This window comes from Erythrolamprus reginae, chromosome 3 (genome assembly GCF_031021105.1).
Source record: "Erythrolamprus reginae isolate rEryReg1 chromosome 3, rEryReg1.hap1, whole genome shotgun sequence".
In the NCBI taxonomy this organism is placed as follows: domain Eukaryota; kingdom Metazoa; phylum Chordata; class Lepidosauria; order Squamata; family Dipsadidae; genus Erythrolamprus; species Erythrolamprus reginae.
The window spans coordinates 51,427,902-51,454,511 of NC_091952.1; the positions used below are offsets into that span (position 1 = coordinate 51,427,902).

Here is a 26,610-nt window from a genome sequence, read left to right on the forward strand (position 1 = left end):
AATTTTTTCTTATGGTGAGGTTTCTACACTGTGATAAGCCATAATATACCGGCAGTTGGATTTTAAATAGCATCTTGGGAAAGCTTGTTAACTGTGATTAGTATACTATGAATTTTGGTTAAGTATGGTAATTGTGTTTTTTCAATAGGCCTATTGTTTCCACTAGCTTATAATATAGCCTGATTTTTTTGTAGTGCATGTGACTCACAAAATGACTTAAGATATTTAAAGGATGCAATTAGCATATACTAATTTGAAAAATTAATCATTCAGTTACTAGAATAGAATAGAACAGTGATGTCAAACCTCTTTTCCCTAGAGTGCTGAAAGAGCGTGGGCATTCGCTATCACACATGTGCGAGTGCCCACACCCATAGTTATATGCCTAGGGAGGGCAAAAACAGCTTTCCCTGCTCCCGGGAGGCCCTCTGGAGGCCAGAAACAGCCTGTTTCTCAACTTCTGGTAGAGCCAGTAGGCTCGTGTTTTGCCCTCCCCAGGTTCCAAAGGCTTCCCTGAAGCCGGGTGAGGATAAAAACACCCTCCCCCATCTGCCTGGAGGCTCTTTAGAAGCCAAAAATGCCCTCCCAGAGACTCTGTGTAAACCAAAAATCAGCTGGCTGGCACACACATGCATGTGGGAGCTGAGCTAGGGCAATAGCTTGTGTGTCAGCAGATATGGCTCCGTGTGCCACCTGTAGCACACGTGCCATAGGTTCACCATCACTGGAATAGAATAACAGAGTTGAAAGTCTTCTAGTCCAACCTCCTGCTTAGGCAGGAAACCCTCTACCAATTCAGACAAATGGTTATTAACATCTTTTTAAAAACTTCCAGTGTTGGAGCATTTACAACTTCTGGAGGCAAGCAGTTCCACGGATTAATTGTTCTAACTGTCAGGAATGTTTTCTTTAAATTCTAAGTTGCTGCTCTCCTTGATTACTTTCCACCCATTGCTTCTTGTCCTACCCTCAGGTGCTTTGGAGAATAGGTTGACTCCTTCTTCTTGGTGGCAACCCCTGAGATATTGGAACATTGCTATCATGTCTCCCTTAGTCCATCTTTTCATTAAACTAGACATATGCAGTTCCTGCAACCATTCTTTGTGTTTTAGCCTTCAGTCCCCTAATCATCTTTGTTGCTCTTCTTGGTACACTTTCTAGAATCTCAACATCCTTTTCACATCATGGTGACCAAAACTGAATGCAGTATGCATTAAGTGTGGCCTTACCAAGACCTTATAAAGTGGTATTAACACTTCACATGATCTTGATTCTATCCCTCTGTTAATGCAGTTTAGAACTGTGTTGGCTGCTTGGCAGCTGCTGCACATTGCTGGCTTATACTTAAATGGTTGTCCACTAGGACTCCAAGGTCCCACTCATGACCACTGTCATTGGAAGAGTGGCTACATTGTACAATTGCCACTTATTCCAAAGAAATGACCATAACATCTCCTACTGGGGTTGTATCTAGTGCTCCCACAAAGCCAACTGGAATCACTGGGAGACAATTGCAAACTGGTAAAACTCTTGACCACTTTCCAGCTTTTGCTTTCCCCCACATTGTAGGTGTACTAGAAGATCGATACCTGCCAAATATGCATCTTCCTATCTTCCTTCCTTTCACAGAAGAGAAAAGAGAAAAAAGTAGGCCAAGTGGTCTATTGTCTTTAAAGTAGCCTTCAAAATTTCTATATGAAAATCCTAAGGATAAAAGCAAAAGTGGGGAGAAAAATCATGACATAATGATCCATATTTGGAACATACCGTGGATACTGTGGAGAAAGCCATTTACCGGTAGGTAAAATGAGAGTAGGAAAAAACCTTGCAAATAAAACAATGTGCCAGATTCCAATGAGCTTGTTGCATCACAAACAGCCAAGATTTTCATTGCATTAATATGAATGGTATATATCTGTTATGGCGAACCTGTGGCACGTGTGCCACAAATAGCATGCCGTGCCCTGCTGCAGACACACGAGCCTTTGAGCAGCTAAGCACCACTGCACTTGCGCGAGTGCCTCTCACCGGCCAGCTGATTTTTGGGTCATGATTTCTCCTCACTTTTTGCCGCCTGTGCCTTCCCAGATCTCTGGAGATTCCACCCCAGCGCTGTTTGGGCACGCAAGGCTTCCCCCCTCCCAACTCAATTTGGGGAAAGAGCAGGGGCGGGCTACCATTCCCAGCCCTACCGGAATGGGCTGGGAGCGCGCACGCCCCCTGAGTTCCCCCGCCCCCTGCGTGCGCACCCCTGTGTGCGCACCCCATGTGGGATCAGCAGCTGCGCATGCCCCAAAGCCTAATCTCGCACGAGGATGACATTTCTGGGTCTTTTTTAGCGTCTGTGCATGCCCAGAAATGAAAAAACCCCAGAAATACCCTAAAAAAGGGTAAGTGGCCACTTGGCGTTGCCATTAACCCCACTCGCCACCTTTTGTCCCCCCCCCTGTGAGCCTGTCACGGCGGCTCCCTGTTGCCTTATGTCCTGCCTTCCCCTGTATCTCTCGCGGCGGCAGCTGCCTTTTGCCCTGCCCACCCCCGACACCTCTTGCAGCAGCGCCGGCCTGCAGCCGCCGGCCACCTTTTGCCCTGCCCACCCCCGGTGCCTCTCTCGCCAGCGCTCTGCTTTACCCAGCTGAACAATCATTCTGGGCATTCCGGCTGGAGTTCACCCCTGGGAAAGAGTCTTCCCCCCCTCCCACTGCTATTTTGAGATGTGAGGCCAAAACAGGGGGAGGGAGTCACACGTGCATGCGCGGTGGGTCGCGTGTGCATATGCACAGAGTGGGACTTGTGGGAGGGGCATTGCATTATATGTGCGGGCACTCCCACATGCGTGACAGTGCAGGCGCACACACCTTTGGCACCCGAGGGAAAAAAAAGGTTGCCATCACTGATATCTATGACTGTAGAATCCATGAACATATGCAGCATAGTTTCAGCACATTTATTTCTGCAGGGCTCAAATCTGTTTAGCTTTGTACCGGGCAATGGCAGGCAGAGGAGAATATTTACAGAAGGTATCAGGTTAGAAACATCTCGGCAATTCTTAGAAGCTGTTTTGCTTTGAGTCTGTATAGCTATACGCTCCTGGATGTGTATTTTTAAATAAATAGGCACATTTATTTACTGCCATGTGCAACATAAACCTAAGCAAAACCTAGTTGAAAATAAGTCTAATCTCATAATGAGCTCTTAACTAGACAAGTAATTTTGGAAGAGAAGATGTTGCCCAAAGGAAGGCATTTGTTTCAAGGTTGTCTAATTTGTACTGAAATGAATAAAAAGGACGATTTTATCTGGAAGTAGCCTTCTGAAATAGTGCTAGCTTGTAGTAGACATAATTGGTGGTAGTTGGGCAACATTTTATAAAGTGATATCATTTCCTAATGGCTCTTAAACTACCTCAAAACCTCCAGGAGCTATAAATATATGCAACTCTATAAAAATATCTAACTCCATAACTCCACTGGAGAATCCATGCCAAAAATATAGCGCTATTTCTACTGACGTTCAGCCTGACCTTTGTTTTTCTAGGAAAGCGTTCAGATTTTTTCAAAGGTGATGTCTAAAGATATGTTGATACCAGGCCAGATGAGGGTTTTTTTGGGGTGGTATACCCTAAAATATTATAGGGGTCTAGTCAGTAGAATCTGTATTTCATTTTAGTATTCCAAATTAGGAATTCTATTGCCATGCTTATAGGAAAATCAGATCCTTATTATAAAGGTATTGAATGACAGCCATGTAGAACAGAATATCTGAAGCAAAAATATGAAAACCCATTATTTCATTTATTTATTTATTTATTTATTTATTTATTGATTGATTGATTGATTGGATTTATATGCCACCCCTTTCCGAAGACTCTTACAGTTTCAAACAACTGTCTGAAGAAACTTTCTAGTTTCTAGCAGCAGGCTGGGTATTGCTGTGTAGAATTTACTTTTGTGAAAGTGCTTCAACCTATTTGAAATGGCAACACTTTATGTGAATTTTTCTGATGGTTTTTGCAGACATGAAATACCTTCTTGCTAAAAGTAAAAGCAATATGCTGAAACTACAAAGTCATGTTCCTTTTTTGCCCACAAAAAAGTTAGTTGCCTTTGAGCATAGTTACAAGGATACCTTTGAATGCATTTCACATGGTATACGGTATCTGTGAAAGATGCATATAACTGAGCTGTTGATTAATAACATATGCAGAAATGCTTGGGTGAATTTATCTGCCATTGGCTATAGAAACCTTCTTGGGACACTAGTAGCCAGCCAAAAATAGCAGTGGGATAACAAAAGAAGATGGAAATAAAAATGCTTCTTCTTATAGAGGACTAGTACTACAGTAGTATACAGTACATAAGCTGTAAAAATTCAGATACTCATTAGATGATAGCAAAAAGAAAAGGAAAATGTACAGTTTTGTTCAGTGAAGGGCTACAAAATTGTTTACTCCCACACTGTGGGTGTGGCTTATTTTGATGGTGTGGTTTGCCAGCCATGTGACCTGGTGGGAGTGGCTTGACCAGTGGGTGACTTAAAGGTCATGTGACTGGCTTAAAGATGGCCAACTTGACATCACTCACATCAAGGGTTTGGGGTTGGGTGCCTGGCCTCTCCTCGCTTCAAAGAGACACAATTTCCCTATCTATTTACTATTACTGACCATCCAAAATATACTATTTAATTATATGTATACATGTCATATGTGTACATACATATTACACACAGGCACACAAAAATATACATTGTTTACTATATAAACTCTATGTGTATGTACACACACACACACACACACACACACGCACAGCTCTTCTAAAATTATACACATTCAACCTCATTTACTGTGATAGGAAAAACATACCCAGAGCCCAGAAGGAAAAAAAGGAAAAAATTCAAAATTTTGCTATCGGTACTGTGTACTCGACCAAAATTTTGCTACTGGTACTGCGTACCTGACTGTATCCGTAGGAGCCCATCCCTGGTTTTGTTGCTATCTAGAGTCTTATCTGGACTTCTACAGGCCAAATATGGTAGCTCTGCTATAGAGTAGGATTTCAGAAAACCTTCGGGAGCTAGCACTTATGAAAAGATTTCTTCATTTCATAGCTTTTTCTGCAATATTATAGAGAGGAAGAGATGATTTTTTTTTATACAAGCAACGCCTGTAAAGTATGCATTATTTTTTCAAGGGAAAATGAACCATCTTGATGTTTTCATGTTAATGGTTAAAGAATGAAATAAGAGACATGGGAGGTGATTGTATATTCTATTGAGCTCAGATAAGAACTCTTAAAATGCAGGCATTCTTGTAAAACAGCTCTCGGTTGGAGAAATACCAACTCAGCTCCAGGGGGACAATTTTATGTTTAAATCTTGCCTCTTAGAAAGAAATGGGGTGGAAGGGGTTTTAATTGGGTCAGCTCCTTTTCCATTGCTTCACAGCCAGGGTAGAATGAACAACAACTGAAGCAACGTGCAGTCTGAATACATATTATAAAATTGGAGCGAAATGGGAAGGAGGGTATTTTTGGTTGAAGCAGAGATATTTCTTATTACATAATTCATACCAATGTATTTGTTCTTTATCCCATTTTGAACATTATTGACTGCAAGCTCTTTCTATATCTCAAAATGAAGTTTTCTCTTACACAAATGGCCTTATTTCAAATTCTGGGTCTGCATGAATTCAGCTTAACAAAATTATGAAAAATTTTGCTGTTGATTTGAAGCGACCTGTGTTTATAGCTTTATTGACTGGTTTGTACTTTATATTTTGGTTTCCAGATTTTATTGTCTATTAAGTAGCCAGTGTCATAGTATGGCTTCAGTAAAATGTAATGATATAATGAAAAGTATTTCTACAGAAAATATTAATATCTGATTGGCAATCTTTCAGAAACTCTTATTCCCAGTCAGAACAAATCTAAAGGCTCAACAGGTTGACATTAGTCTTTTGTTTTACCTTTCTGTGTGAAAACTGACCAGATTGGTAACTGAATCTTACTTCGACATCGGAAACAAGGTTCAGACAGGAAATTTAGGCCTAGAAGTAGCAAATAAGTCAGAGAAGTTGAAGATCTGGCTTGACACAGACATAATCACTGGCCTCCTCAGAGAAGGTTCGCAACTTGGGCGTCCTCCTCGACCCACAGCTCACATTAGAGAAACATCTTTCAGCTGTGGCGAGGGAGGCGTTTGCCCAGGTTCGCCTTGTGCACCAGTTGCAACCCTACTTGGACCGGGAGTCACTGCTCACAGTCACTCATGCCCTCATCACCTCGAAACTCGACTACTGTAATGCTCTCTACATGGGGCTACCTTTCAAAAATGTTCGGAAACTTCAGATCGTGCAGAATGCAGCTGTGAGAGCAATCATGGGCTTTCCCAAATATGCCCATGTTACACCAACACCCCGCAGTCTGCATTGGTTGCCGATCAGTTTCCGATCACAATTCAAATTGTTGGTTATGACCTATAAAGCCCTTCATGGCACCGGACCAGATTATCTCAGGGACCGCCTTCTGCTGCACAAATCCCAGCGACTAGTTAGGTCCCACAGAGTGGATCTTCTCTGGGTCCTGTCAACTAAAGAATGTCGCTTGGTGGAACCCAGGGGAAGAGCCTTCTCTGTGGCGGCCCCGGCCCTCTGGAACCAACTCCCCCCAAAGATTAGAATTGCCACCACCCTCCTTGCCTTTTGTAAGCTGCTTAAAACCCACCTCTGCCGTCAGGCATGGGGGAACTGAGACCCTTTTCCCCCTAGGCCTTTACAATTCTATGCATGGTATGTATGTATGTATGTTTGGTTTTTTTTAAATATATTAATGGGCTTTTAATTATTTCTAACATCAGACTACTATTGCACACTGCTTTATTGTTGCTGTTAGCCGCCTCGAGTCTCCGGAGAGGGGCGGCATACAAATCCAATAAATAAATAAATAAATAAATAAATAAATAAATAAATAAATAAATAATCCTAAATCTTAGAAATTCTATTCTATATTCTCCTCAAACATGAAGTTGTGAGACTTTAACACATAATACCAGTACATTACAGTTGTTCAAATAATTACTGTGCAATGGATTTATCCCAACTTCTACTTCTTTAAAGCTTCTTTGAGTTCTGCTTTTCTATTATTTGTATCTTACCATTTCTGTAAGGAACCTATGACTAAATGCAAAGAAATCTTCCCACAGTATTCCTGATGAAAAGACACTTGGGCCAAGAGATTATGAAATCTTGGAGCAGGTGCAACATCTTTGGAGCAGATATCAGCATCAAAATTAGATAAAATGTCTCGGCTGGTATTCTGTTTCTGATCTCCCAGTATTTCTTTTTATGTGTTCTTTCTCATACCAGGAAATGGGCAAGGATGAATATCATCTGATTTTACTAATTTAAAGTTTATTGTATTTTGGTTTGCCACTCCCTTATGCTTTTGTTTATAAAACTTTGAATATCGGCTTATTTTTCTAAGAGAACTAAAAGACACTAAAAGGATGGTTCAAGTCCAAGATCATTGTGCCCCTCATATATGGAATAAATAATGATCAAAATGGAAGCTTTTCTGCAATTTAAGTCCTTCCCAATCAAATTTTTACAATAACAAATAGCATGATTTAAAATAAATCAAAATATAATGAAAAATAAGCTATGGAAAAATATTCCCACCCCAATCGCATTGCTAGTTGGCTTTAGGTTTGGATCTTCTTTCCTAGAAATAACTAATCCAAGATCATTATGGAAGGTATAAAATGAAGAGATGGCTTCTTTACATGGAATCAAAACATGGTAAAATCCAAATGGACTAACTTACAGTACAAGCTCTTATCACTATTGCTGAAATATCTGCAGCATCAATGGAAAAAATGCTTACATAAATTTATCTATCTGTTTGTGTCTGTCTGTCTGCCTATCTATCTACTTACCTATCTATCTATTAGATTTTTATGCTACCCTCCCCCTTATACTCAGGGTGTCTCACGACAAAATTAATACAAAACATGTAAGAAATCTAAATTTAAAATACACTCTAAAAACCCCAATACTTAAAATAAATGATAGGACTTTGGAGATCTTGTTTATTAGTAGTAAATTGGCTTCCTCTGTTTCTGGAAAAGAACTTTATATGTTTTGTTTCTCCTTTCTTTCATGGGTGCTCAAAGTTTTTAGCCGCCCCGAGTCTGCGGAGAGGGGCGGCATACAAATCTAATAAATTATTATTATTTATTATTATTATTTTTAACTTCACCTTCTTCAAATTGTGGTATAAAAGTGGCAAAGCATTCTAATGATCTGGGTTTGCAATCACAACTGCAACTAGCTTTTAACTGGCAGGTGTTTGTTCATCTGATTCATTAAAGCAACATTGGCTGCATACTGACCAGTGATGGATTACAAAGTATTTTATCACCAGTTTGCCTACACACCTGCACACTCCTGGGCGGGTCAGCAGAGCCTCCTGCTGCTGGTTCTATCGGTTCTAAGAACTGGTCTGAACTGGGAGCAATCCACCGCTGATCCTGACCGATAAGACACTGAAGTCCCCCCCCATCTGCTAATCTATCCTTACCAAACCTATTGAGGATCACCAGTATCAAACTTTATCTTAAAGTAACTTTAGTGCAATTATTTCCTGGACAATTGAGACAACACAATCCATGGTATCATCTGTCATTTCAAACAACGAAGTAAATCACTCCCTCACTTTCAGCATCATTTAAAAGCATAACTTTTCATCTCTAATTAGTAAGAGCACACAATAGGTTTTGTAATCCTTCTGTTTTCTTACTCTTTGCAAGCCTACTTATTACAAAAGCAGATTATTTAAACATTGGCATGTGCCATCCTCCATCACATATTTCATTTCCTCTGCATATAACACATTTATATTTGCAGGTTCTTAACCATAGTTACACCCAGTTGGAGGAGGTATTTGAAGAACAAGGTGTAGACAGAAATATGAAAAAAAAAAGATAAATGATGTCTGAACATTCATAATATTTGGTAACCAAGGTAGGACATCTGCTTTCAGAGAGACTTTTATAGAGTAAGATCATCTTGCCTTACAAATACCAAGAAAAACACAACAATCACTTTTTTGCTCCTGTCTCAGGTTTCATTCTTTCCTTACACTAGTTGCTAACAACTGCCCTGTATATTTTAATGGCTTTCAACAACATATCATTTCTCTGTGTGACAGGGTCTAGTAACTTCACTTCTTTCCTGGCAACTGGAGCAGAAGAGGTGGTATTTCTGATATATATTTTTATAAGCATCAGTTGCTAAGTTCATGCTCCCAGGTTGTTTGTGCCTGTCAGTCATGAAGGCAACATGAGACTCCGCTTACCTGCCCGGACGCCACCATTTGGATTCTTTTACCCTTTGCCCATATGCAAATGGCAGCATCCGGGTAGATGGCTGGAGTCCTGTGCTGCCTTCGTGACTGGCTCTCCAACGACCAACAGGCACGAGTGGACCGGGAGCATTTCACCCCTGCCTTAACCTCTCACTATTAACCTTGCAATATGGCCTATGTGGGATGTAAGGATGCTTGGCTGCATAGCTAGAGGTATAACAAGCAGGAAGAGGGAGATTGTGATCCCCTTATATAGAGCGCTGGTGAGACCACATTTGGAGTACTGTGTTCAGTTCTGGAGACCTCACCTACAAAAAGATATTGACAAAATTGAACGGGTCCAAAGACGGGCTACAAGAATGGTGGAAGGTCTTAAGTATAAAACGTATCAGGAAAGACTTAATGAACTCAATCTGTATAGTCTGGAGGACAGAAGGAAAAGGGGGGACATGATCGAAACATTTAAATATGTTAAAGGGTTAAATAGGGTTCAGGAGGGAAGTGTTTTTAATAGGAAAGTGAACACAAGAACAAGGGAACGCAATCTGAAGTTAGTTGGGGGAAAGATATTATTTTACTGAAAGAGTAGTAGATCCTTGGAACAAACTTCCAGCAGACGTGGTTGGTAAATCCACAGTAACTGAATTTAAACATGCCTGGGATAAACATATATCCATTGTAAGATAAAATACAGGAAATAGTATAAGGGCAGACTATATGGACCATGAGGTCTTTTTCTGCCATCAGTCTTCTATGTTTCTATGTTACATTTATTCAGAATCTACTGGCCCTTATTTACAGACTTGTGCATCCCAAATTTGAGTCTTGGTCCTACCTTTGTAATGAGGAGTGAACTCTTTCATTGCTGTTGGGAGAGCTTCATAGAACCATTGCTCCTGAGAGACAAGTGGCTTACAGACAGTGCAGTCATCGTACTTCATCATGCTCATATGTCCTCCAACCTGGTGGATGAATGGTTCCAGCAGTATTTCTTTCCTGGTTTCCCCAATATCCAGATTATTCTGCACCACCATGATGTAACCAGAGATACTGGAGTCTTTTTCTGTTGGCTGTTGCTGGGTCTCAAATGTAGAAGCCACTATCTAACTAGGGACAGAAGATGTCTTGAGGCTTTTATGCCAGCAAGTGAGCTCAGCGATGAAGCATATATTCACCTTGGCAGTTGAATAATCCTTCCAGAACTTTTTTGAACCCCAGAGTACAAATTCAAAAGCTGAGGGGGAAAAAAAAGGCAAATGGCATCATTTCTTCTCCTGTAACACATCCACTTATCCACTCTCTAGTGCACTTGTATGTAACATTTAATACTCTGGCCCATAACTTTGCATATGTTAAATGGATGTACAGTGATACCTTGTCTTACAAACGTAATTGGTTCCGGGACAAGGTTCTTAAGGTGAAAAGTTTGTAAGACGAAACAATGTTACCCATAGGAATCAATGGAAAAGCGATTAATGCGTGCAAGCCCAAAACTCACCCCTTTTGCCAGCCGAAGTGCCAGTTTTTGCGCTGCTGGGATTTCCCTGAGGTTCCCCTCCATGGGAAACCCCACCTCTGGACTTCTGTGTTTTTGGGATGGTGCAGGGGAATCTCAGCATCACAAAAATGAGTGCTTCGCTGGCAACAGAAGTCCGGAGGTGGGGTTTCCCAGCGAGGGGAGCATCAGTGAAATCGCAGCATTGCAAAAGCACTGAAGTCCTCGAAACCCCAACTCCGGACCTCTGTGTTTTTGCGATGCTGCGATTTCACTGACGCTCCCCTCGCTGGGAAACCCCACCTCCAGACTTCCGTCCAGAGGTGGGGTTTCCCATGGAGGGGAGCCTCAGGGGAATCCCAGTAGCGCAAAAACAGGTGCTTTGCTGGCAACGGAAGTCCAGAGGCGGGGATTCCCAGTGGTGGCGGTGGGTTTGTAAGGTGAAAATAGTTTGTAAGAAGAGCTAAAAAAATCTTAAACCCCAGGTTTGTATCTCGAAAAGTTTGTATGATGAGGCGTTTGTAAGACGAGGTATCACTGTATTCCTAATTTTGGGAAAGGGTGAGCTATTTTCTAGGATTCCAGGTTTGAAAGACTAAAATGGATTCTAGTTAGATTGCATGGATAGCAGTGTCTGAGTAGAAAGATAAAGAAAGTTAAATTAGAAGAGCCATCAGGCTAAAATTGCCTCACTGACAGCACCCTAACTGGACATCCCAACAGCCATCTAACAGTAACTTACTGATAAGAAGTTTCTTCTCTCTTCTTAAAGAGAATCCAGGTTGAAGGGGAAAAATGCTCAATTTGTTTACCCCAAAGCTGCTGCTCCCAATTGGCTTTTCAACCTTCATTCATGAAGCCCTGGAGCAGAATGTTCCCTACCAAGAAGGTTATTAATACTGCTCTGTGAATAGTAGCCTCTGGGCTTTAACAATATAGTGCTAGTAAAAGGGATATTCACCCTTCCTTCAGGGAATCATTTTACCATTACACTATCTATCTTTCCAAAAGATACTTGAGATCAGAACATTCTCTACTTCAGACTAGGACTTGGGAAGGAGGTTTCTTCCTTCCTATCCCTCCTGAAGTCACATCAGGGCATTATATTATATTATATTATATTATATTATATTATACAGTGTTCCCTCGATTTTCGCGGGTTCGAACTTCGCGAATAGCCTATACCACGGTTTTTAAAAAAATATTAATTAAAAAATACTTCGCGGGTTTTTTCCTATACCACGTTTTTTCCCATCCGATGACGTCATACTTCATTGCCAAACTAATAATTTTTGCAAAAAAATAACAAAAAAAATAATTATTGTTAATAAATAATTATGTTTATAAATATCAGAATCACTAAGTGTCTTATTCAATGGTGAGTACCAGTAATAATGGTGAGTAAATGGTTGTTAAGGGAATGGGAGATGGTAATTTAGGGGTTTAAAGTGTTAAGGGAAGGCTTGTGATACTGTTCATAGCCAAAAATGGTAGTATTTACTTCCGCATCTCTACTTCGCGGAAATTCAATTTTCGCGGGTGGTCTCGGAACGTATCCCCCGTGGAAATCGAGGGAACACTGTATTATTATATTATATTATAATATTATTATATTTTGTTATTTTTTTCAGATTAATTAATTATACATTGATGTGATTTCAGGAGAAAGGAAGAAAAGAAACTACAGATATAAAATCTTTTTAAAATGGTTAAAGGCAGGGGAGGTAGATTTCAACCTCCCCTCACTTCTTTACAGCTCACTTTACAAAAATTCAGGATTCATCTTTTATCCTGTGATGTTTATACCACAGATATTTACTGGTTCCTCTATGATTGACAACCTACTCAATTTTGGTAGTGGCCCTTTTGTTTTTTGCACACATCAAAACACAAAGACTGGGTTGACATTTCCTATCAGGTTATAATGTAGAGATGGTTGTGGCTTACTCAACAAAATTTAGTGCAATATGTGACCCAGTTAAAGTTATGCAATAGGTCAGAGTGTCTTTAACATAAATCTAGGGGCATAAGAAACAATTTTGTATTGCTATCTTTCAAAGTACCTAAGACATAGCCCATAAAAACTGTGATCATACCATATATATATTGTGATTTTATGACAGGGGATAGTAAAAGCTAGAGTGCAGGACACATTGCAACATGATGTGACCTGACTTATACTAAATTCTGGGTAGAATTCTGAAGAAAATCAATAGAACCAGGTGGGACTATGGCACCTGCATCTCCATCTGACACAGGATCTGGAATACAGGGTAGCAACAATATGTCTTCTGGCTCCATGTTATCACTTAATCCATTACAGTAGTCTGCAGTCTGTTTCCAAGCCTATTTATTGTTGTCCCCAGATTTAAGAGGATGGCGATGAAATTTAACACAAACTGCTAAGCAACAACTTTATGTCTCCTGCCCATTTTCAGTGGGAAACTCTTTACATAAAAGTAGTTATTAGACTCAATAGGTTTATACACAGAGAAAACGTTAAGAAAAAACTAACAGGAAACACCCTGTTCATATCTCTGCTCTTTCCAGTAATGTTATTATGTCACTACCCTGCCTGTAACTCTTTGGGCTAACAAAATTATAATTAAAAAATGCAAAATAAGACTTAGAAGAACACATGGCAAAGATGATTTTTTACAAAAAGATCACCAGGTTGTTTGGAATAGAAAATTGGTTAGAATGATAGTTGGACAATTGGAGCATTATATGAGTACCAAAGAATAATAACAGAGAAATTGAATGGAATTCTTTATTTTTTTCTTCACTGTGAAAGATATAGAACTTCAGCTGGGGAAAGCTAGACAATGGATACTAATAGTTGTAATAAGAGATATGTTAAAAAATTAAATGGATAAGCTAAAGATAGAACAATCCCGGGGCCAGATAGTCCTCAACCCCTCAAGAATTCTTAAAGAACTTGAACATGAAATTGTTGAATTTTTCATAAAAATAGTCAAATACTCTTCAACATGAGAATCTGTTACCAAGGTCTGAAACAGTCAATGTGACCTCAGTTTTTGAAAAGAGATTGATGGGTGATAAGGGAAAGCTGTTATGCTAACATCTGTTTTGAGGAAAGTATTTTAAGAAAATAACCAACATAGAAAAACAAGCCTTTCTGAAAAAAAGGAAAACAGTAATTTCTGTAAAAGAAAATCTAGTTTCACTTATTTTCTAGATCTTTTTTTGAGGGCATCAACAAGTATGTACACAAGGTGTCATTGTATGACTAGATCAGTGGTGGGTTGCTGGTTCAGAACAGTTCTTTAGAAACATTAGCGTAAATTTGGCACTGTTCACTGAACCAGCAGCAGAGTACTACGATCTCTGTGGATTGCAAAAAACCCCTCTGTGCATGCGTAAAATGTGTACTGCCATCGCGATGCGAACTGGTGGGGAAGGTAAGTAGAACCCATCCCTGGACTAGATTTTCAAAAACCATCTGATAAAATTCCTCAGCTAACTCATTTGTCATTGTATAGAAGGACAAATACTTTCGTGGCTTGGCATTTGAATTTTAAAAAAATCAGGAAACAAGAGAGTGGGAATAAACAGGTAACACTAGTGAGATGTACACACAATAGTGGAACTGCTGCTTTTAAAATGTGTTATTTGAGTGTTCCCTTTATTTTTTTGAAAACATCAGCCCATATGCAGTTTCTGTAAAGAAAGGTAAAATCTCTCTCTCTCTCTCTCTCTCTCTCTCTCTCTCTCTCTCTCTCTCTCTCTCTATCTATCTATCTATCTATCTATCTATCTATCTATCTATCTATCTATCTATCTATCTGATTTGTATGCCGCCCCTCTCCATAGACATAAAACAATGTATGACAAATCTAATATTTAAGTAACTAAAGACCCCTTATTAAAAAAGCAAAACATACACACAAACATACCAGGCATAAATTGTATAGGCCTGGGGGGAGGGGGATATCTCAATTCCCCCATGCCTGACGACAGAGGTGGGTTTTAAGGAACTTACGAAAGGCAAGGAGGGTGGGGGCAACTGAGGGGAGCTGGTTCCAGAGAGTCGGGGCCGCCACAGAGAAGACTCTTCCCCCTGGGTCCCACCAAACAACATTGTTTAGTGCGGCAGAAGGCGGTCCCGGAGATATTCTGGTCCAATGCCATGAAGGGCTTTATAGGTCATAACCAACACTTTGAATTGTGACCGGAAACTGATCGGCAACCAATGCAGACTGCGGAGTGTTGGTGTGAGACATGGGCATATCCAGGAAAGCCCATGATTACTCTCGCAGCTGCATTCTGCACAATGTGAAGTTTCTGAACACTCTTCAAAGGTAGCCCCATGTAGAGAGCGTTACAGTAGTCGAGCCTCGAGGTGATGAGGGCATGAGTGACTGTGAGCAGTGACTCCCTGTCCAAATAGGGCTGCAACTGGTGCACCAGGCGAACCTGGGCAAACGCCCCCCTCGCCACAGCTGAAAGATGTTTCTCTAATGTAAGCTATGGATCGAGGAGGATGCTCAAGTTGCAAACCCTCTCTGAGGGGGTCAGTAATCCCCCCCCAGGGTGATGGACGGACAGATGGAATTGTCCTTGGGAGGCAAAACCCACAGCCACTCCGTCTTATCAGGGTTGAGTTTGAGTCTGTTGACACCCATCCAGACCCCAGCAGCCTCCAGGCACCGGTCCGGCACATCACATCCACTGCTTGGAATCTTTGGAAGGGAAATGAAAACAGAATTGCCAATATAATACTTAAATAACGCTGAAGTGAGATCATGCCTGGAGTATTGTGTACCAGACTTATGGAACACTATGTTTTCAATTTGGAGGACAAGATAAACATAATAATAATAATAATTTATTGGATTTGTATGCCGCCCCTCTCTGTAGACTCGGGGCAACTAACTACAATGATAAAAACAACATGTGATGATCCAATAATAAAACAACTAAAAACCCTTATTTATAAAACCAAACATACACACAAACATACCATGCATAACTTGTAATGGCCTAGGGGGAAGGAATATCTCAACTCCCCCATGCCTGGCAGTATAAATGTGTCTTGAGTAGTTTACGAAAGACAGGGAGAGTGGGGGCAACTATAATTTCTGGGGGTAGTTAGTTCCAGAGGGCTGGGGCCGCCACAGAGAAGGCTCTTCCCCTGGGGCCCGCCAAACGACATTGTTTAGTCGACAGGACCAGGAGAAGGCCAACTCTGTGGGACCTTATCGGTTGCTGGGATTCGTGCGGTAGCAGGCGGTTCCGGAGGTAATCTGGTCCAATGCCAGATTACAATACAAATGTTAGGAAGAAATGTGATTTTAACTAGCAGACAACAAGAATGTATGAAGTGGATTGTGGATTTGTGTTTCAGGATGTTTTTAACAGGATTTAAATAGTGCTGATGCAAGCGTGTTATGTTAAATTTTAAAGCACAAATGAGAAGTGTAGTTAAGGAACCGAATCAAGGCAAGTGATTTTCAAGAAATGTGCCATTTAAGCTTTTCTTCGGGTTTTTTAAGGTTTTACTGCCCTTACAAGTGGTCACCTGAAGACTGGGACACATCTCCTTCAACTAAGAACATGCAGCAATAGGTATTAAAATACTCTTTGCTAGCAAACAGTAAAGGAGGCAGGAGGCCCTTATTAACATTTGGACCTTCTAATGTTGCTGTTGTAAAAAAAGTCTTTATTTTTCTTTCCTGGTCTCATAGAGGCTAAAGATAGACTAGAAACCATAATTACAAAACTAAAATTGGATGCATAGTTTTACTCAATGCTATCAAATGGTAGCATGTTATTTAGCCATAGGTGAAAGTAAGATAAGTGACTTAACTATATATATTTTCTATATGGTAAGGGTATTAAGCTTACAACTTTTTGTAAAGCATTACATGTACATTTGATTTGGACAACAATTGGATTTCTCTGAATTTCTGAAGCTATGCAATTTTCAAATCTCATTGATTGAATCGATGACTAGAAATTGTAGGAAGCTATTGAATCTGTGTTTTTCTACAGGCAACCGGAGTTATTTGTTTGTTTGTTTAATTTTTATGCCACCCATCTCCCTTACAAGAGGACTCTTTAGTTTGGCTCATAAATTCATAATAATAATAATAATAATAATAATAATAATAATAATAATAATTTCTTTTCAGCCAAGGAAAATCAGTAGCATCCTTTCGCAACCTATGTAAACTGCCTATATTGAACAAGACTAATAGTCTTTGGAACAAGACTAATTGATCTGTGGAGAATACACTAAAGACTGGAATCCAAGAGATCCTGAGTTCTAGTCCTGCCTAGGCATGAAAGCCATCTGTGTGGTTCCAATTTTCAAGATCACGCAGGGTAAAAGGGAACCAACCACTGGCTCCAAGAATCTAAAAATAGTTGACTGATGCAATCTGCTTACTTTTCCCTTTGTGCATTTCAGTTTCCCATTACAGCTACGGAGTTATATATACGCATTAAGTCTCTCTGTTGATTTATACCTGGATTACTTAATGTCTGATCAACAGCTGCTTGTAGATATGGGGAGAAAATTGCTTAATTTTAGTAGACTCTTTGCTATTTCCATGTGGCTATTTCATGCATGATGACTAGATGCGGTGCTATCTTTCCGTGTATTTATAAATCTCCTTTTGCTCCTCTTCCCTCATCTAAAAGAAAAACTATGTTTGGTGACAAGAGCATTGCAAATGAAAAGCTCCATTCTCTGCAAGGAGCCACGTTTCAGCCCCGGTGCCATAAATCCTTGTTTGCACAAAACCTGAGCCCTTTTAATCTTGCATTTCCTTTCCTGAAAGAATATGATGTTCATAAACTTTATAGCTAGTCCCAGCATCCCTCGTGCACATGAAGCAAAGGAAGATACCATTTGTTTCCCTCTAAGATTTATATGATTGCTTTGCAAAGCTGGAGGATTGCAGAAAAGATGGGAGTCACATTTTCCTGGATTGATTGGCCACTAAAACGCTCTGTTTCTTGCCAAGACTTCTGGAATAATAGGGGTGAGATGAGGTGTCTATGGCTGTACTACAGATACTCCTTGACATACAAGCATAATTGAGCTTGGAATTACAGTCAGAAGTCATTGCAGTCATAAGTTGAGGCACCACAGGGCTGGACCTGGTTTTTTTGCGACAGTTGGTAAGTGAATACCATGGCCGTTAAGTGATTCCCACAGTTATTAAGCAGCTCAGTTTTCCACATTAGGCCTGTTTTGTCAGAAACCAGAAGTAAATGCTAGAAAAAAGTTGTAAACCGCAGTCTCATGACCAAGGGAGACTGCAAATGTAAATGTGGGCTGGTTGCAAAGTCCCTAAAATACAATTTTGTGACTTTGAGGGGTGAGCCTGGCTGTTAAACTTTGTATCTGGGTTGCAAGTAGCCCTGGAGTGGCTCTAGGTGGAGTAACTCTGAATGGTTGCTAAACCACCAATAACATGTTTATAGCTATTTTTGTTATTTGCTTTTAATTATGATTTTTTTAAAATAAAAGATATAAGTTATAAAATTTTAAACTATGGATTTCAGGATAATGGGTCCGGGAGATTGTCAACGCCTCCTTGGGGAGTGGGTCCTTTCCGGCTCCTTATAAGGAGGCACTTGTGTGCCCCCTCCTCAAGAAGCCTTCCCTGGACCCAGCCATACTCAATAACTACCGTCCAGTCTCCAACCTTCCCTTTATGGGGAAGGTTGTTGAGAAAGTGGTGGCACTTCAGCTCCAGCGGTCCTTGGAAGAAGCCGATTATCTAGGTCCTCAACAGTCTGGATTCAGGCCCAGCTACAGCACGGAAACTGCTTTGGTCGCGTTGATGGATGATCTCTGGCGGGCCCAGGACAGGGGCTTGTCCTCTGTCCTGGTGCTTCTTGACCTCTCAGCGGCTTTCAATACCATCGACCATGGTATCCTTCTGCACCGACTAGAGGGGTTGGGAGTGGGAGGCACTGTTCTTCAGTGGTTCTCCTCATACCTCTCTGGTCGGTCGCAGTCGGTGTTAGTAGGGGATCAGAGGTCGACCTCTAGGTCTCTCCCTTGTGGGGTGCCTCAGGGGTCGGTCCTCTCCCCCCTGCTATTTAATATCTACATGAAACCGCTAGGTGAGATCATCCAAGGGCATGGGGTGAGGTATCATCAATACGCCGATGATACCCAGTTATACATCTCCACCCCATGTCCAGCCAACGAAGCAGTGGAAGTGATGGGCCGGTGCCTGGAGGATGTTAGGGCCTGGATGAGTGTCAACAAGCTCAAACTCAACCCAGACAAGACGGAGTGGCTGTGGATCTTACCTCCCAAGGACAACTCCATCTGTCCTTCCATTACCCTGGGGGGAGAATCACTGGCCCCCTCAGAGAAGGTTCGCAACTTGGGCGTCCTCCTCGATCCACAGCTCACATTAGAGAAACATCTTTCAGCTGTGGTGAGGGGGACGTTTGCCCAGGTTCGCCTGGTGCACCAGTTGCGACCCTACTTGGACCGGGAGTCACTGCTCACGGTCACTCATGCCCTCATCACCTCGAGGCTTGACTACTGTAACGCTCTCTACATGGGGCTACCTTTGAAAAATGTTCGGAAACTTCAGATCGTGCAGAATGCAGCTGCGAGAGCAATCATGGGCTTTCCCAAATATGCCCATGTTACACCAACACTCCGCAATCTGCATTGGTTGCCGATCAGTTTCCGGTCACAATTCAAAGTGTTGGTTATGACCTATAAAGCCCTTCATGGCACCGGACCAGATTACCTCAGGGACCGCCTTCTGCTGCACGAATCCCAGCGACCAGTTAGGTCCCACAGAGTGGATCTTCTCCGGGTCCCGTCAACTAAGCAATGTCGCCTGGCGGGACCCAGGGGAAGAGCCTTCTCTGTGGCGGCCCCGGCCCTCTGGAACCAACTCCCCCCAGAGATTAGAACTGCCCCCACCCTCCTTGCCTTTCGTAAACAACTTAAAACCCACCTCTGCCGCCAGGCATGGGGGAATTGAGATCCTCTTTCCCCCTAGGCCTTTACAATTCTATGCATGGTATGTATGTATGTATGTTTGGTTTTTATATTAATTGATTTTTAATCATCAATACCAAATTACTATTGTACACTGTTTTATTGTCGCTGTTAACCGCCCCGAGTCTCTGAAGAGGGGCGGCATACAAATCCAATAAATAAATAAATAAATAAATAAATAATATAGATCAGAAAGATTAATCTTTCTGGGGCGGCATATAAATCCAATAAATTGTTGTTGTTATTATTATTATTATTATTATTATTATTATTATTATTATTAATCAAAATACAGTGGTACCTCTACCTAAGAACCCCTCTACTTATGAAATTTTCTAGATAAGAACCGTGTGTTCAAGATTTTTTTGCTTCTTCTCAAGAACCATTTTCCGCTTACAAACCCGAGCCTCTAAAACTGTAACCAGAGAGAAGCCTCCGTGGGGCCTCTCTAGGAATGTCCTGGGAGGAAACAGGGCCGGAAAAGGCGGGGAGAAGCCTCCATGGGGCCTCTCTAGGAATCTGGGAGGAAACAGGGCCTCAACCCTCCCTGTGGTTTCCCCAATTGCACACATTATTTGCTTTTACATTGATTTCTATGGGAAAAATTGCTTCTTCTTACAAACTTTTCTACTTAAGAACCTGGTCACAGAATGAATTAAGTTCGTAAGTAGAGGTATCACTGTACATATTTGGCCAAGCCTAAGCAGAAGATAAACAACTTTGGCTGTATTTAAAGAGCCTTGGTAGTGCAGTGGTTAGAATGAAATATTGCAGGCTAATTCTGCTGACTGCCAGCAGTTTGATTCTCAGCAGGCTCAAGGTTGACTCAGCCTTCCATCCTTCCAAGGTCGGTAAAATGAGGACCAAGATTGTTGGGGCAATATGCTGATTCTTTAAACTGCTTAGTGAGGGTCATAAAGCACTGTGAGCGGTATATAAATCTAAGTGCTATTATTAGTGCTAGCGTTATTTGAAAGCTAAAGGGACTGATATTTGTATAGCACTTGAAATGGAGACCACAAGGAAATCCCAGGGGAATAAGTTAGATGAGAAAATAAAAAACTAACAACAACAAAAATAAATTCTTGAAGAAGACTATACTAATCACTTACATTGCCAAGAAGATTGTAATGGAATAGGAGAATGACAGAAGAGAGGATGGGGAGAAAAGAGATGCTTCATAGGAAACAATTGATAAAAGGAGGAGGAGAATGGAACTGAGTAATGGCAGAGAAGAGGTTCCAGCCTAACTAAACTGGCAGTAAAAACAGTTGGAGGGAGATTTATATTTTAAGACTTGCAAGATTATGTTAATACTGTATAATAGAGCCGGGGTGGCGCAGCAGGTAGAGTGCTGTAGTGCAGTCCACTGAAGCTGACTGTAGATCTGTAGGTCAGCGGTTCAAATCTCATCACCGGCTCAAGGTTGACTCAGCCTTCCATCCTTCCGAGGTGGGTAAAATGAGGACCCGGATTGTGGGGGCAATATGCTGGCTCTGTTAAAAAGTGCTATTGCTAACATGTTGAAAGCCGCCCTGAGTCTAAGGAGAAGGGCGGCATAAAAATCAAATCAGTAAGTAAGTAAGTAAGTAAGTAAGTAAGTAAGTAAGTAAGTAAGTAAGTAAGTAAGTAAATAAATAAATAAAGTCTTATAATAAAATGGAATTAGTTCACATTGTTATGTTTCATGTCTGGTCTACTTGGGAGCTTGATTAAGCTACAAGGATTATCCAGAAAGTAAGGTTACAAGGCATGTACTTCCCATGGAGAATAATCTTGGAGGAAGTTGGTATTACTATCATGAAGCGGGAAGCCAGTGGAAGAGAACAAGCAGTGCCAGTAGTCAGTAGATCATCGACTGGCGTCGTAGTGAAGATTAGAGATGAGCATCCTCATTCCGTTTCCCTCCAAGTGCAAAGTGCGTGTTGTAATACGCTACCTGAATGCTAAGGGCATGAACACTGCTGGATGAGTGCCCAAAATGCTTACTGAAGTACACAAAATCGACAGAGTCAGTGTCGCCTGAGAATTTCTTGACCATTTCAAGATTGAAGGTGAGGCTTTTCTCAACTGTATAGTGACAGGAGATGAAACTTGAGCTTATCGCCATACTCCAGAGAGCAAACGTTAATCAATGCACTGGCACCATACCTATTTTCCTCCAGCCAAAAAATTCAAAACTCAGCATTCGGCGAGAAAAATATTGGGCACCCATCACACACAAATCTTGGGCACCCATCTCAGCAGCGTTCATGCCTTTAGCATTCAGGTAGCGTATTACAGTGCGCACTTCGCACTTGGAGGGAAACAGGATGAGGACACTCATCTCTAACATTCACCACAATGCCAGTTGATGATCTACTGACCACTGGCATTGCTTGTTCTCTTCCACTGACTTCCCGCTGCATACTAGTAATACTAACTTCTCCTGCGAAGATTCCCCACGAGAGCTGCATGCCTTGTAACCTTTCTTTCCGAATAACCCTCGTATATGTAGTCATCAGGCGCGAAGCTTGACTCGAGACCTTTTTGATAGGGTGGCTCTCAATCATATTTCCCTGTCTAAACTTTTGTCTAAACTTTTTTTCAGCGTAGTAAAATCACTCGGCTTTTAATATTTTCCTTGCAGTGTAGATTTGGGTTATTTCCCCCCCAAAAAACAAACCTACTGAATTAAGAATATTCTGAGAATCAGCTTCTAATTCAGAAACACAAATGTAATAATTGTCTCCAATTGAGAGATGGAGCACATGGCCAAGAATAAATGAGAAGACGATCTGTTGTTATGTAAGAGATTGAAAGGAAGAAGGAAAGTCTGTTTTCCTCTCTCCATTGTCTCTAGTAATGCTTTTATTAAAACAAGCCGTGGTCTGTATTTAGTGGTAACATCATACCCTCATTGGTATGATGAAGACACAGATTAAGACACAGATCAGAAAAAGGAATTTACAGGAGCAAATTGGAGCTTTGAATGTCATTAGCCGCCCCGAGTCTACGGAGAGGGGCGGCATACAAATCTAATTAATAATAATAATAATAATAATAATAATAATAATAATAATAATAATAATTTTCAAAATGAAAAAAAATAAGGATATACTTCTTTATAGTGTTCAAATCTTAGGCATACATCTCTTTGAAAATGAACTCATGGATAAGACCATTGTTCATTTTAAATATTGTAAGCATGCTTGCAATTTTTTTTTATTTCTTGCGCTTTTTACAATGCCAACTCCCAAAATCTCTCTGTAGTTTACATTTGTAGCCATATTTTTATGTCTGGTGATTTTGTCAAAGCAGAGAAGAAAAGTGAAGAAACTACATGTTTGCAATGGGTATCTGCCATTCATTTGCCTCTAGCTGCTGCCTGATAATTGCTTCAGATTTATATTTGGCTGGCCACTGGGAGCTTTTTCCTGTAATGTATCAAACTTCAATTGATTTAAAAGGATATGGGTATTTCACTAGGTTTCTCAAAAAGCATTTAAAAGTGATGTACGAAACTTTTCCAAAATGACATCACTCATGAAAAATTAGTGTCTTAATGGAATAAACTGACTACTGACTATGTAATAATAATAATCCATTTCTTCTCTATGCTTACAGCAGCATTTAGGTCAGGATCTGGATAGGGAAAAGTCTATAGGAAGCACTGAGGCTTGTCCTTACCCAAAGCAGTTCTTCTGTAGTTTCTCAGACTTTTCAATCACATCCTTCCAGACGTGCTGGACTTCAGTTACCTTAATTATTATTTCTAGCCAGTTGAATCAGCTTGGAGAGCTCAACTTTTGAAAGTCAGCTCTTTGGGGAAAATTGATTTGGGGAATCTTAAAGGCTAGCTAGTTACCTTAATTAGTTTGCAATAGAAATCATAACATTTTACACAGCTTTCTCTAGAGAGAATGCATTGTTCAGGTCTCAGGATTAATATTGTCCTTCATCATCTTTACTAACCTTGCTTCTTTCTGTTCCAATAAACAAGGTATATACCACTTTAAGTATCGTCTCTAACAGATCATAGTTTTAGAATCAAATGGAGAGTAAAACTCTCTCAAAAAAACAAACAATACAGATAAATCCATTAAAAAATAGTTACTTACCAATTACTCCTTTCTTTGTTGACAGTCATTACATTCATGGCCCACAGTAGTTTGAAAGTATCCTACAATCAGCAGAGTGCTTCTGCTAGATTGCTTTGCAGTCCTGCAAGGATGTGTAGCCTTAGTGTGGGAGCTGGGAGTAAGAGAGGAAAACGGATCATCGACCATCACCTGACCTTCTTAAGACATTCTTGGCAGGCATGAATTATGTTCCGCCAACAGCTGATGCAATTGGACTACATGGGGTTAAATGGAGACACTAGGAAAGGGAAAAACACTTATGACATTGAAGGAAACAAAGCTGTGACTATGGGCTGCTTCATCCATTTTACTTTCTCAAGGCAAACCAAAGGTTCATTAAATCAGTGTATGAGAATCCACTGACAGTCACTTGCCTTGTGTGGGAGCACGTTTCAATATTTTTCACAGCAAGTAGCAGTGCCACATCGACTTGGTTTATTTATTTTTTATTTTGTCAAGCATGTACAAGGTAGTAGCTATTGGTATAAACATAAACATTAGCAAGGTAGGTACAGGTAAATTAGGCAATAGGACAGTAGGTCAGGGATGGTAGGCACAATGGTGCGCTTATGCACGTCCTTTACAGACCTCTTAGGAATGGGGTGATCTTTTTAAAGAAGTATGCTTATAGTCCATCGAGTCCAATACACAGGGATGGTTTTAAGTTGCATAATGTCTTTCTAACATTATCTTCTGTACAATCGATTTGTGTTAGATTGTTTTAGTTATTCTTTACCATTTGGTCCTTTTAGAGGTGGGATGGATTCCAAGTCTTTGAGCTGGTTGTTTACAAAGTTATAGAAGGCGCATGTGGATTTTGTGCTCAGAAGATTTTCTTCTTGATTGATGTGGTAATTGGTGCATTCAGTCTTTATTTGGTGGCATAGATTTTTGTAGCAGCTTTTAAAGTTTGTAACGTAGTCAGTTTTGTTTTTCCGCCAAAGAGATATTCTTTTTTTGGATTGGAGCTTCCTTATTTTTATGGAAAATCTGTTTTTCTTGGTTTGGGGATTATTGGTGGTACATATAGTTTAATGACTCTTTGCAGATATTGTAGTAGTCTTCAACAATATTACAGTCTGCCAATCAAGAGACTGTTTGCCAATCAAGAGATCATTAGGACATATCTAACTGTAGTTTATATTGTGAAATAAAGAAACAAAGATAAACAAAAGAAAAAAATACAGAAAAAAACCCACCACAATGGCAGTTTGCTTCTGTATTGTTATTATGAAAACAACACAAATCCATGCATTAGCAATTAGGAGGCTTCTCCCAAGCATTTGTTGCTTATTTTTGTGATGCTCAAATGGGATGAGATTATGTCTGCAATCCAGACTTCTTTGAACGCCATTTCCATTTTCTCTTGAATACATTGAATTCAATGTAATGCAAACAGGAATTGGAAAAATAAGACTGGGTAAAAATATCATTTTTTTCTTCTCAGGTTCCTGATTTTATTTATTTATTTTATTTATTTATTTAGATTTTGTTCATAAACTCAAGGGTTCCCTTCCCTATTTAACTTTTTATGCTTCCATCCTCCAGTTTTGGCTTTTTTTTTTTTTTTGTGGAAAAACTCTCTTGCTTCTCCGTTTGAGAGAAAAACTCAAGGTTGCATATATTGCAGTATTAGGTCTGCTTTATGTGGGCAAGAAGAACATTGATAATATATTGGACTTTAATTAATTTACCTCAAAATATTCTGTGAAAACCAATTTGGGAACAACGCCGGTCTGCCTCATCTAATTAGCTTGAGGGAAATCAGATGCTCCTATAAGCTTCCTTTAGGAGTTGCTAGAGGCCAAATTATAAATGTAGGAGGGGAGATTTGTGAATAAGAGCAGCTATAATTAAAACATTAATTTGAAACTGCTGGGAGAAAAGAGAGATTGGACCAAGATTGTAAGAGTGTGTGTGTTTGTGTGTGTTTCCAATGACTTCTGAGACCGCAACCACACACGGTTAAATGTACAGATATAATTTGACTACCGGTATATTTTATCCTCTAAAGCAAATAGCAGCTTCCAGAAAATATTTTTAATTAAGGGGATGGTAAAGGGGGAAAGTTCCCTCAGGACTAAACTTCTTGCTGCCAAGGTTACTATGAATACTTTTAAAAAGAAGGGGGAGGGGGAAATTTATTCATAGAACCCACTTTGGGAGCCAGACAAATGTTCAAAGTGTTCAGTCTCAGATCATGCCAAATGCACAGGAGTGGCAAGGCCGTATGAAATGCTGAGAGGTGCAGGACAAATTAGCTGAGACAGGAGAAAAGTGAGATGAAATAAGCCGAGAGGTAGAAAGAACAACCTTTTTTGTTGATATAATATCATTTTTTAATCTAGGATATGTTCCTAAAGTAGGTTTTCCTCCAAGGGGCATAAAAAGCAAGAAAAGCTGTGTCTGTGAAAGAGGACACCACCAACTGGGAAGAGGGACAGAATTCACCCCTTAGGCATGGATATGAACGCACAGAACATTCTTAGAAGTTGTTCTGACCTAGGCTTCTTGATAAATAATAAAGCACAGAGTCCCCCAAAAAACGTCTTTTTATTTCAATGGCTGTGTCCATTCACAGCTGTATTAAGTCCCAAACTGCTAATTAGTCTGACAGAAGTCTTTTAG

At 40.4% G+C, this 26,610-nt stretch overlaps 1 protein-coding gene across 1 annotated transcript in view; it reads right to left on the reverse strand.

Annotated features, from left to right (window-relative positions):
• The window catches only part of IP6K3 (inositol hexakisphosphate kinase 3), a 42,585-nt gene extending 18,758 nt beyond the window's left edge, over positions 1 to 23,827 (reverse strand). The window contains exons 1-2 of the mRNA XM_070745262.1: positions 23,531 to 23,827; positions 10,195 to 10,593 (exon numbers count right to left, since the gene is read on the reverse strand). Of these exons, the coding sequence (XP_070601363.1) occupies positions 10,195 to 10,393 (199 nt within the window). The 5' untranslated portion in view covers positions 10,394 to 10,593; positions 23,531 to 23,827. The remainder of the gene's footprint in view (positions 1 to 10,194; positions 10,594 to 23,530) is intronic.
• Positions 23,828 to 26,610: the final 2,783 nt, after the last annotated feature.